At 31.0% G+C, this 12,672-nt stretch overlaps 2 protein-coding genes across 8 annotated transcripts in view; one reads left to right on the top strand and one right to left on the bottom strand.

The window, feature by feature from the left end:
- The window catches only part of LOC136417976 (toll-like receptor 2), a 116,764-nt gene that overhangs the window by 28,772 nt on the left and 75,320 nt on the right, over window positions 1–12,672 (top strand). The window lies entirely within an intron of this gene.
- The window catches only part of Hipk (Homeodomain interacting protein kinase), a 99,481-nt gene that overhangs the window by 82,232 nt on the left and 4,577 nt on the right, over window positions 1–12,672 (bottom strand). For 6 of the 7 annotated variants that reach the window (XM_066403807.1, XM_066403808.1, XM_066403810.1 and 3 more), the window contains exon 3: window positions 9,665–9,887. In XM_066403807.1, coding sequence (XP_066259904.1) covers window positions 9,665–9,887 — 223 coding nt within the window. The remainder of the gene's footprint in view (window positions 1–9,664; window positions 9,888–12,672) is intronic. The other variant, XM_066403812.1, reaches the window with a different exon arrangement.

Below are 12,672 nucleotides of genomic sequence, written 5' to 3'. Positions count from 1 at the left end.
TACACAAAAGGAATTATCTACAATACGCCTCCGACGACTCCACACGATATGAAAATACGCATAAGACACGCGTTTGAAACTGTTAGCACGCAAACGTTGTCGAGAGTTAGCAGTGCTTTTAAAAAAAAGTTTATAAAGGTTTGGAAATGGAAGGTCAACATTTCGAACATATGTTATAAATATTTTACTTTTGTTTTATGTTATAGCTGATATTTAATTTAGAACTTTTAATTAAAAAACACCAAATGGTGCAAAGAACATTTTTTTAACATATGCTGTAAAAACGCGAAGACTTAGCTATAAACACCCTAATGCCATTCGATAAGTAACTAAAAATTACATTTTCTGGTAAGTTCAAAAATATGGCGTTGTATTCAAAGTAGTCAAGTTATAGTTACTTAAAGTTTTTATTTGATTAGTTTTAATATTTGGACACTTTGTACAAGACGGCAAATTTATTATGATTGGGATATAAAATATGATCTTTTGTTACTCTTCATTGTAAATCACGCTTACATAACTTAAATGCTTCATAAAAATTTAAAACATGAAAATTAGGTTAAATTTTGATAAAATGCCAATTATTTAAAACGCCTTAAGTTTCAGGTATTATAAACCTTATTAAAACAGACACTTTTTAATCGGAGGACACAAAATGTAATGATATACAAGGGATTCCATTAAAAAAACATAACTTTAATACTTTTAGGAATTCTAGAACATCCTGTATAATATGAAAATAATTTTAAAAAGTAACCATAGTAAACCCCCATATAGCCCAGAAGTAAAACTTTTTGAAAACGTCGTATTTTGGCCACAATATTCCGCGCCATTTAGCATGAATAACTCTGTATAGCGTCTTATAAGAATCATGTTTAATCTGCACATTAGATCAAGTCTAAGTATAAATTAAGTAGCTCAGTGGAATGACCAGATTTTCACTTTTTGATAAACATTTTAAAAAGTGTTGTACTGCGTACAAATGAGTAAACTTGTGAGCAGATAATGAGGCATGCAAAACAAAAAACATTTTTACTCTTAAAAAAAGTACTATTCAATGGGTGAGCAATATAGGCGCCAGGTTACCCAGCCACATACTTTTAAGTCTGCCAAAATGTGTTTGTAACTGCCGACCTCCTTTCTCTCTTGGCAAAAATAAAGCATCACACTAAACAAAATTTCGCAGAAGAATTACTGAATATACTAACAACAAAAGTAGTTTCCCGAGCCAATTTTATCTATACTGTAATCTAAGGAAGTAACAAGAAAACATTATGTCAAATCATAATTAGGTATCTTTAATAGCTTAAACTGTTTCCTAAATATGGTTCTATCCTTATAAAATTAGTAGCAAACAAGGTTGCAATACTTCCAAAAGAATTACGGGCTGCAATAAATTCTTCATCTGCTGTGAGCAATTTAAAAATGTGACAATAGTTTGATTCAAATTTATCATTGATATGACAGCAACATTTTTTTATATTACTGATTAAAATAAGTGCAGACCTCGCATCAGTCAAACATCCAATCCTTCCACTTCACAACAATATTTTCCTGTGAATCACAAGTGACCTTTAAAATCACACATAAAATAAGAATATTTATCGACCCAACATTAATATAATAAAAATAACTAGGAAAATAACGTGAGAACTTTGATACCGACACAACATTTGTAGAAATTTGAGCATCGTGTGATGGACCCATACTTCCCAACAGAATCTATAAATGGTCACTTCAAAGTTATATTCATGTCTGTAGGGTTAACCAAACCAAAAAAACATGCTGTTAAAAACTAGAACAAATATGTATAAACAAAACACTCCCCAGGAATTTTAGTGAGAACAAAAACTAACTTTGAAGAATAAGGTAATTCGAAAAAATAAAAAGTAAATTAATGTAAAAATAATGTCGTTTAAACAGCTCAATTACTAGAAGAACGTTTGGCAAAATTTAAAAATAACTTTGGTTTTACAACTGTTTCTTAGAAGACAATGTCTAGATTCAAATTCAAAGCGAAACTACAGGGTACCTTGTAAGGGATTATTGAGAAAGTCTTAGAAAAATTATTTAAAAAATTCTATCTGCTTCATTTTTGAATTATTCTTTAAAAACAGAATCGGAAATTTGGCTACATACATATTGAAAATAGTTGGTATGATGCTGATACATAGATAAAAGCACTGTTAATTATGGCGTATGAAAAGTTTATTGTTTGACTGGACTAGTATTTTGATAAATGCTATTGTAGTAAATTAATAGACAGAAATATGGGCAGAAACATAAAAAAGAAATTATTTGATTGGCGAAAAAGTTTGAATAAATTTAAATTATACATGGATGCTAAGATAATAATAACAAGAATGAAGAATCAAAATACAGTGATACCTCGGTATACGTCTACTTCTAAATACGTCTTATTTGGGCAAAACAAATTTTGCTCAATATACGACTTTGTTTTGAAATAACCGTCTCTGCTAAAATTCGTTTCATCAGTCCACAAAATACGTGTAGTGAAATGGTCGTCTATCGCAATTTTTGGAGCAACCATTTGCCATAATTTACTCGTAAAACGAAGTTTCTTGGTAACAGCGCATGAACTTTTGTATAATGGAAAGGACGGTTCCTTTCTCTAACGATAAATGTATGCGTTGAAAAGGATGATACCCTAAGTTGCTGCGAAATGCTTCGAGTGCCTCCTGTAGGATCATCTTCAAACACGTTAAGAATTTAATCCTCCATATCAGAAGTTAAAACATGACGAGGACGACTAAAGTCTGAACTTGCGATTGACTTCATATTTCCCGTTTCTCTAGATCTTTATTCCAATCTCCGAAATACGTTTGCGCCCGGTAATCTTCTGCGTGGGTATCTTTTCGCGTACATCATCGCCGCTTGGTGCGAATTATTAGGACATTCACCCAAAACCAATAGCATTTCTATATAGTCGCTACTGGAATACATTATGAAGCAAATTTTTATTTCAAAAATAAAATGTCAATTGAACAGATAGAAAATAATACCCCACTCGCGATACCGTTTTAATTGTTAATGAACATTTGCACAACATCATTGCCAAATGCAGGTTTACAGCATATTAACGGAAAAATTCTAATTTTCAAATTAAAAAAATTAGTCTAAACAGAATATTTAAAGTAATTTTTATTACAAATAACAATTGAATACACATAACGTTCTATTAAAAATGATATGACGTAAAATTTTTAAAAATAGAGAAGATGGGTTCTCAAATTTACCTCTTCTTATGTTGGTGGTTTGTTGAGAAGGAATTTTTTTAATTATACTTAAAAGACTCCCACAATGGTCTCTTATAACGTACATAGAGTTTGTCCGCCATTAAAAAATTACCCTGTTTAATGCATTTGAAACGGTCAAGTTAACACACTCTAAATTTACTGATTGTAAAATTAATTGGTTCAGCCTATTAATTTCGCGGAAGGGCTACAACTGTCACTCCGTAATGTGCCAGTAAAAATTATAACTTTCCGTAATAAATAATATGTTTTTTCCACTACCAGCAATAAAGGACATTATTGGGTGAGTGAAATAACTGTGAAGTACATTTCCTTAAGTTTTTTCTAAAATATTTGAATAAGTTAATAATAATTCATATATGCGTCATTATTTACCTATAACTAGCTAATCGGTCAGAATATCATCAGCCCATTGCTGTTCTGGTAGTCATGGAAATGAATTCAAAATTAAACGTTACCGTTGATCTGATGATTCAGGGAGCGTCGTCTTTTTACGTTTCGGATTTAATTTCTACTCAATTTAGGTAGGTGAGTTTATTGTAATTTTGTAAAATCTAACAGTAGAAAAAATCATATAATCACTACGATTGTGAAATATTTATGACTCTCACGATTTAAATCTGTCAGCGTTACGAGCTTCGGTATATAATATAACTTCACAACCTTGGTGTATAATATACCATTAAATTAATTAAATAAATACGAAACATGAAAATGAAAATTAATAAACGTGTAAAACATTTTCGATCGTTAAAATATGACTACAAGACATCAGTACAAAAACTGTGTAATAGAAAATAAGAGAAATTTATAAACTGTGGTCTCATAAATACTAGAACCAAGTTAAATATGTATACGGAACGTCTTATACGAAGGTTTGTAGTCTTCAATATACAGGGTGTCAGTTTCTTTTACTTCCAAAAATGTTCCAATTGCTGCGACATTTTTAAAAATATTTTCTTCAAATCTTTACATAAATATATTCGTTTCCATTACAGAAAATTATAACTTTATACAGGGTGTTTCCTAAATGTTAGGCAAAAATTTAGGAGGCTATTCTCTAAGTAATTTTAAGAATTTTTTGTCCTTCGATGATTTTTGGAAAAATGCTTTGTTTTCTAGATACAAAGTGATAAATGTTTTCAAGAAATGTTAAAAGCTTCAATAATTGTTCTAAATGACTGTCGCTAACTTGGATGCATTCGTCTAATCTTCTCCTCATTGACAAATGAACTCTTTCAAAAACACCAGAACTGTTTTTTATCGAATTGCACCCATCAATTATGCGATTTCCCAAATCTTCCAGGTATCCCACTGGATTAGTGTAAACTAATTATTTTAAATGACCCCATAAGAAATAGTCCAGAAGGTTCGGTCTGGGGATCTAGCTGGCCATAAATGAGGTCCACCACGACCAATCCAGCGATGTCCATATGTTTCCATTAAAAATTCACGGGCAATCCTATTAAAATGCGCTGGTGCTCCATCGTGCGTAAATCACATTGCATTTCTGGTTGCCAGTAGTACATCTTCAAGAAATTCAGGAAGAGATTGTTCCAAAAAGTTACAGTAAATTGCACCTGTAAGTCTTTCTGGTAGAAATATTGGTCCAACTAGCCAATCACCTACAATTCCAACCCAAACGTTTAACAAAAATTGGTGTTGAAAATGAACTTCTAATACTTCGTATGAATTTTCTTCGGTCCATGCATAATTGAAAATGTCTCATTGCATTTCTCGAGAAATTTGCTTCATGGCAAAAAAAATCAACGACAGTAGTTGTAGAATTTGCACCAATGTGTGCAAAAGCCATTAACAAAATGCAGTCATCAAGGGAAAATCTGTAGGAAGAACAGCCTGCACACCTTGTATGTGGTATGGGTACAACAAATTTTCCCTCAAAATTTTCCACACAATCTTATTACTAACATCCAAAGCCCTTCCAATTTTTCTAGTAGAAGTACCTGAATTTTCCTTTATTATGTTTAATACATTTTCTTCCAATTCTGCTGTTGTCACTGTCACTGGTCTTCCTGCACCTCTACTTCTTTTTAATATACCTGTTTCACGAAGACGTGGATGAATTCTTTCGAATATTTTTCGATTGGAAACATTATGATTCAGAAATCGTTCAATGTAAAATTGACTGGCCCGCAACGAATTTCCATCGGCAAGTACATACATGAAATGCATGTCAGTGATTTAAATGTTCGTATAGGTATTTATGATTTAAAAAAAAGATGAAAAGTGACAAATTTGGAAACTTATTTAAATTAAATGACGTTCAACGTGTTTACTAGTGTTGTTTTCAAGATTCACACTATCTTACTACGCTTATTTTAACCATTTTAATAAAAAAGAAAAAATTTAGTCAATAAACATTTATGGCCTTGTATCTAGAAAACAAATCATTTTTCCTAAAATCGTCAAAGGGCAAAAAATTCTTAAAATTACTCAGAGAATAGTCCCCTAAATTTTTACCTAACATTTAGGAAACACCCTGTATACAGGGTATTTCAAATTCGACCCTAACCATTGGGATCTCGGAAACTAAAGGAGATATGAAGAAGTTTAAATGGGGGCAAAGTTGTGCAATCTAGCCCTTGAACGAATACCATTTTCAAAATTTTAATTTTCCGAGTACTTCCGAAGATATCCGAGAAAAACTAAAAATTGGAGAATCCATTTATATTTTTTTAGCGTTATTTGACAAGAAAGATTAAATCCGTAAGCACATTTTCAGTGCCACTTTTTCTCAGCTACACGATGACACATTTAGATTTGCCATCCGGCGTTTCCTCTTTCGGCTACCATTATCAACTTTATTTTTTCTTATTGGCGCCATATTGGATTTTTCAACAATAAAATAGTGCATTTCATTCCGGTTTCATTGATATACAACTTTTTATAATTTACTTTTTAAAAGCCGAAATATCGAAATAAAAACAAATATTACATAGTTGGCCTTGACTCCATCGAAAGACTTTCTTTTGTTTGGACTATATGACAGAACTCCTCAAACGAGTTTAGAGCTTGCGCAGTTTTCCAATGAAAATGAGCTTCAGAAATGAAGAGAAACGAGATATGTTAAGACTTTATTACAAATTTGATAGGAACAGTACGAAAACAGCTCAAATGTATTTTAAGTTATATCCGGAAAGACAACAGCCGCATAAAACATTATTTAAAACTTTGAATGAATATTTAGCTGAGTTTCCTATCCTAGGATCTATACTAGGATTCTATACTTCATCCTAGGATCCCAATCCTAGGATGAAGTATAGAAGCAAAATGGAAGAAAATTTTCAAAAGCACCAAACTCAGCTAAATATTCATTCAAAGTTTTAAATAATGTTTTATGCGGCTGTTGTCTTTCCTTTTTACTTAAAATACATTTGAGCTGTTTTCGTACTGTTCCTATCAAATTTGTAATAAAGTCTTAACATATCTCGTTTCTCTTCATTTCTGAAGCTCATTTTCATTGGAAAACTGCGCAAGATCTAAACTCGTTTGAGGAGTTCTGTCATATAGTCCAAACAAAAGAAAGTCTTTCGATGGAGTCAAGGCCAACTATGTAATATTTGTTTTTATTTCGATATTTCGGCTTTTAAAAAGTAAATTATAAAAAGTTGTATATCAATGAAACCGGAATGAAATGCACTATTTTTCTGTTGAAAAATCCAATATGGCGCCAATAAGAAAAAATAAAGTTGATAATGGTAGCCTAAAGAGGAAACGTCGGATGGCAAATCTGAATGTGTCATCGTGTAGCTGAGAAAAAGTGGCACTGAAAATGTGCTTACGGATTTAATCTTTCTTGTCAAATAACGCTAAAAAAATATAAATGGATTCTCCAATTTTTAGTTTTTCTCGGATATCTTCGGAAGTACTCGGAAAATTAAAATTTTGAAAATGGTATTCGTTCAAGGGCTAGATTGCACAACTTTGCCCCCATTTAAACTTCTTCGTATCTCCTTTAGTTTCCGAGATCCCAATGGTGAGGGTCGAATTTGATATACCCTGTATACAAAGTATGTATTATAATGCATGTGTCATATACATAACAAATTATAATTTGACGAAACTCGAAAACATTTTAAAATAACGAGTGTAATATAACTCCTTATACAATACTGAAACAGTAGTTTTTATTAAAAACTAACGTAATTTCAGTAAAATTTTCCAAAATACCATTCACTGTTGTAACAATGTGGATAAGGTTATTTTTGCTAAATTTTCACAAAAAAATGTTTTGGTTTTTTATTATATTTATAAAAGTAATATAGAAGATTTTAGATAAATTACAAAGCTGCAGTCAAACATGATACTTGTTAAATTTGGATTTTGTTTTCTATTTCTTTTCAAGTTTAATTTCATTTATCGAATGACCTTTCTATATCTCAATTAAAAATTTTAAAGTTCAAATACATATATTATTTCGTGCCGCGTATCGATTGTTCTTTATTGTACGGCCTATACAATTGCGTAAGGCCCTACGTTTGCAAAAAGCAGGTTGCAAGGTTTTGTGTATGTTCCGAAAGGATATAATCTCTTAAATGATTCAGTCGAGTATTATCCCGTCGGCACACAGTTATCGTCACTGACAAAAAAAAGTTGGTCTAACAAGAACTGTGAGATGTATTCCACGTTTACAGAATTAAGAAAAATAGTTGGCACCCTGTAAAATAAAAACAAGCAACTTTTGTATAAGGCAAGTTTAGCTGAATCGCTCTATTTTTTACCCTCTAGCATTCATTTGCACATAAGACATTTTAACATGCTACTGGGAAATGTCGGATTTAAATGCTGTGGATAGCAAGTTCAAATTCAAAACCTTCTAGCTTTGTAAATTCCAAATGCAAACTCTTTTAAATTTCGAGTTACCATATAGCACCACACAGCAATAGGAATCGAGCTTGCAACATTTGTATAAACCAAATAAGTGTTTGTTACTTTTCTAAACGTGGCGCGATTTGAAAACAGAGGCCTGTTGAATGATTCATGAGGTTCACTTTTATTTGGTTGGCGGCATAAACCGAGGTATGAACTTCGCTGAATAAAGAAACACAATTGTAGCACCAACTGTTTGATTTTTCATTGTGAAATGTGGCAAAATGGGTTTTACGACAACGTTCTTCTAATAATACTGTTAAGTAACATACAGGGTGATCCTTATAAGAACGAACAGCATGAGAATCTTAAAAACTGTAAGAAGTACAAACTTTTTTAATTAAAAAAAAATATATATATATATATACATTATATGTATTATAATACAATAATAAACGATCAAAGATTTCAAATTGCACCAGATTCAAAATAAAAGAAATTTTTGATAGGGAAACAGACTGAATACAGCTTAATAAGATTTCAAAAAACTAAACTCCCAATATTTATCACATCCAACTTAAATGCAAACGTTAGGGAAAATTAAATAAAGTTCTATCCGGGATGAAGTAGTATTATTAGATGTAGTTTCGGTATTATAGAAAATCCGTGGTATTCATTAAATAAATCCTAAATATTTTGTAATTATGCTAATAGCATCTTAGATATTTATACAAACATAAATCAGAATCCTTATAATATAGAAGATGGCACAATGAATAAATAGGGAAATTATAAAAGTACAATTACAGATATCCTCTTAACAGCACACATCAATAAGCGCATGAAAATGTAACTAAAAACCAAACAGAAAAATCTTTAACTGTCATATCTTACTGGAGTAAGAATAAAAAAAGGAGATGGGAATCGAATTTTACAAAATTCAGAGTCATGTTTAAAAAAATTAAGTTTATGATAGGTGCTATTTTAATCTGATAATACCGCGTTGAAAACGGTAAAAAAGATAATGGTATGATGTCAAATATTTAAAAATATCTCTTCATATCTCAGTAGAACACAAAAACATTTTATCAAAATTTGATTTTTTTTGTTAAATAACGCCAGACGTAGTTGAGATTTTCTATTAGGCTCTAAAATACGCAATTTTTTTCACATTTAATCAACATCGAGTCTCTTACTATTTTCAAAATCCCCATGCTGTTCATTCTTACTTGGACACCCTGTATTAATCATAAAGATGTAGTGTTAAAATAGGAAAACAAAAAACTACTATCAGCGCTAACAGCTGTTACATACCAAAAATATACCTTCTTTTTCAAAAGTAAGTAAGCTGTATCTAAAAGTTCTGGGGTCCCGAGTGGCCCAAAACAAATTAATACGTTATTTTCCTCCTATTACTAGAAATAGGAACATATTTTTGTTACCGGATATAAATATTTGTTGGTATTGAAAATGTTCATTACGGCCACTCAAGGACTAACTACAGCTGATTTCCAAACGGTTAAACAGGTCAAACAAGAATGAAAAAGTGGTCACCGTACATTTTTTCTTACCTTGCGGCTGGGGGTTCGCGGCTGCGGCAGGAGGGGCGGCCGCACCCCCCTGCTGCGCCCCCGTAGCCGCCGCCGACTGCGTTTTTGTTCCGTGTTGGGTCGCCGTCGTGCCGCCGACTGCAGTAGATGTAACTTCCGAAACGTCGTCCGAAGAACGGGGGACACTACTAGCCCCCGATGCGGCATTACCCTCGGCCGACCAAGTCTTGCGCTACATAAAATCATAAAATACTAAGTACCTATATAATTCAATTTTTTCATAATTATTAAATAAAAAAATTATTGTGTCACCAACTAACTTTTTAATGGCACATTGTTTAATACTTTCGCAGAACTTTTAACATGTCCCTGTAAGTGTTAATGTGTAGCATTAAAATTAGTACTTTTTGTCAGGACGTGTCAAAAGCAGTTTATTTTTACCTTTACTGTTAAAAGTATATAATACTAGTGTATACTAGTATATACTAGTGTACTAGTAAATGATTAAATAAAACGCATTAAAATAGTAAGAAATATTGAGAGTTGTATTTAATTAGCTACGCTAGAAATTTGACATCGCTAAAATCTGACAACATTTTAGTTATCGACAAATACCTACATTCAATTGACATATTTTCACAGCTAATTAGCTAGTGTATGTTTGCACAAATATATGTTACTCTAACTTATTAAAAATCCTGAACTACTGTGGAATGTGAATCTTTTTTCCTCAAGTAAATTATGAATATGCATGTATCAAATGTCAAATTTTATTAAAAATGTGTCATGTTTTTAACCTTTATCATTCAAACACTCACAATTTGATACTTGTTGACTTTTTAACCACACTGAATCCGTTCCACAAATCCTGTCACTATCACTGTACGTTATTTACATAGGAAAAAAACATCTGATTTCCATGGTGATCCAAGAAGTTGAAATATCATACCAGATGACAGAGGAAACATGTAGTACCTTGTCATTTTTTTATATTTATATAAACAAAATTGTGAAAATTTCCGAAAGTATATAACATACGACTGAGCATTTATTAAGCCCAAATAACATTTATTGTCTCTTCTGATTTAACTAAGCAAAGTCGTAAGTTTTTCAATTTATATGCATCATTGGATATTTCTGCAACCTGTTATATCTGTCTTAAAATTACTTTTTTAAATGTATAAATCAAGTTGACATTAATATTGATAACAAATGAAAAGAATTTTAATAAAACATATGGATGTAGAAAGTAAGGACTGAAAAATATTTGGTTTTTTTTTACTTGAAAAACTTATCAGAAAAAGCTCCTCCCAAACACTCAAAAATTCCACATATTCATGTTAAAGATTTAAGATACATTTGAATACTCTATCCATGGAATTATAACATTTTGCCACCTGAATAAATTTTATTTGTTCATTATAGGTCCACCCTGACTCAATTTTGACAATTTTAAGGGTTATTTGTATATTTTTGAGTTATTTTAAGAGTTATACACTGATTTGCCCATTGCTCATCCATATTATTAGGTGCACAATGAGCACTAAAAAATTAAATCTTTAACAATGAATTTGATTTTAATTTCATTTAGTTATATGAATGTGTAAAATTAAAAATGAAATAAGAACTTAGTATAGTCGATTTTTCGGTAATCTTATGTACTTCTAGAGTTTTACTTTCTTGGTTATTGGTCAATTCGAAAGAAGTTATTCATTTCTAAGTCATTGTTTTTTTTTTTAATTTTCATAGTCTTCTGTGGTGCCAATAATCAATTCAGTTTAAATTAACATTAAAAATTTGGGTTCCTACTGGGTCTCAGGTTAATTTAAACACATTGTAAACTAAATTTACATATAAGAGTCTCGAAAAGAGATGTACAAGGTGGGTATTTTTGGTGATGATATATTAGGATCTTAAAAATTACAAGAGTTAGAAAAAATATTAACTATAAAATGTTTTAGACAACGTTGTTATAAGACCATCGCTAATTGATAGTTAAAACTACCATTAACATCTCACAGAAAAAAAACCGCAGCTTTATAGAAGTATTCCATATTCTTTTATTTTGCCCAAAGAGTGTTTCACCTAAGAAATCGCTATAAATTTCATCAAAAATTATAAAAATTCAAAAGAATGAGTCAAGTAAGAAAGGCGAACTCTTTTTCCTTCCTCCAACCAACATTCTAGAGGTTAGGAAGATTATGACAGATGTGAATGTTACATATGGGTTAAATTGTAACAAAGTTGAGAAATCAGCCAATCAGCAAAATTAATTTTTGAAAATTAGGGAATTAAAAATGTTTTTAGTTCAAATCAGAAATATTGTGATACAATACGTAAGGTGTCTTATTAAAAAAAAATTGAAGCTATGTAAAATTTTAACATTTCCAAGTATCATTATTTTATTTTGCCTTTTTTAAATAAAAAATCTAAGTGCGGTGCCGATATATGAAAAAACATCTTATGTCAAACCACATTCAATGTGTAACCTGGAATATTGAAACATTTCATTTATTAGGCATCCCATAAAGAAATGTTTAGTTTCAAGTTTCAATCACTCTGAGGAGGAAACGTATTGGTACTAAAGTTGATTCCCCTCCACCACCGGTGTGGGAGTTAATTTTTTAATTTCAAATGACAACCCTCCTTTTCTTTACAGATTCGGATAATACGGCTAAAAATAAGAAAAATTTGTCTGAAATATTTATTTTGATTAATTCTAGAAAATACTGTAATTAACGAAATTCAATTTCTCTTTCAGTTATAATTTATCAAAAGGTTTGATATCTGCTTTAGAATTAATGAAAACTTGGATTTTTGTACAGCTTTTATTTAAAGTATTATAAATGTTTGAAATTATGTCTGAATTTCAATGCATTTATTTATCCATGTTTTAAAGGACTCTTCACATCTACGAAGTATGTTTTCTCAAATATTGACACGAGCGTTTATAACTCACAGAATCATATCCTCACGGCTCAGTGATATTTCTTTATAACCCTGATCTTTGAGATATC

This window comes from Euwallacea similis, chromosome 31, assembly GCF_039881205.1.
Source record: "Euwallacea similis isolate ESF13 chromosome 31, ESF131.1, whole genome shotgun sequence".
NCBI classification, from domain to species: Eukaryota; Metazoa; Arthropoda; class Insecta; order Coleoptera; family Curculionidae; genus Euwallacea; species Euwallacea similis.
The sequence above is the reverse complement of the archived record's forward strand: the minus strand, read 5'-3'. Positions and strand labels throughout refer to the sequence as shown.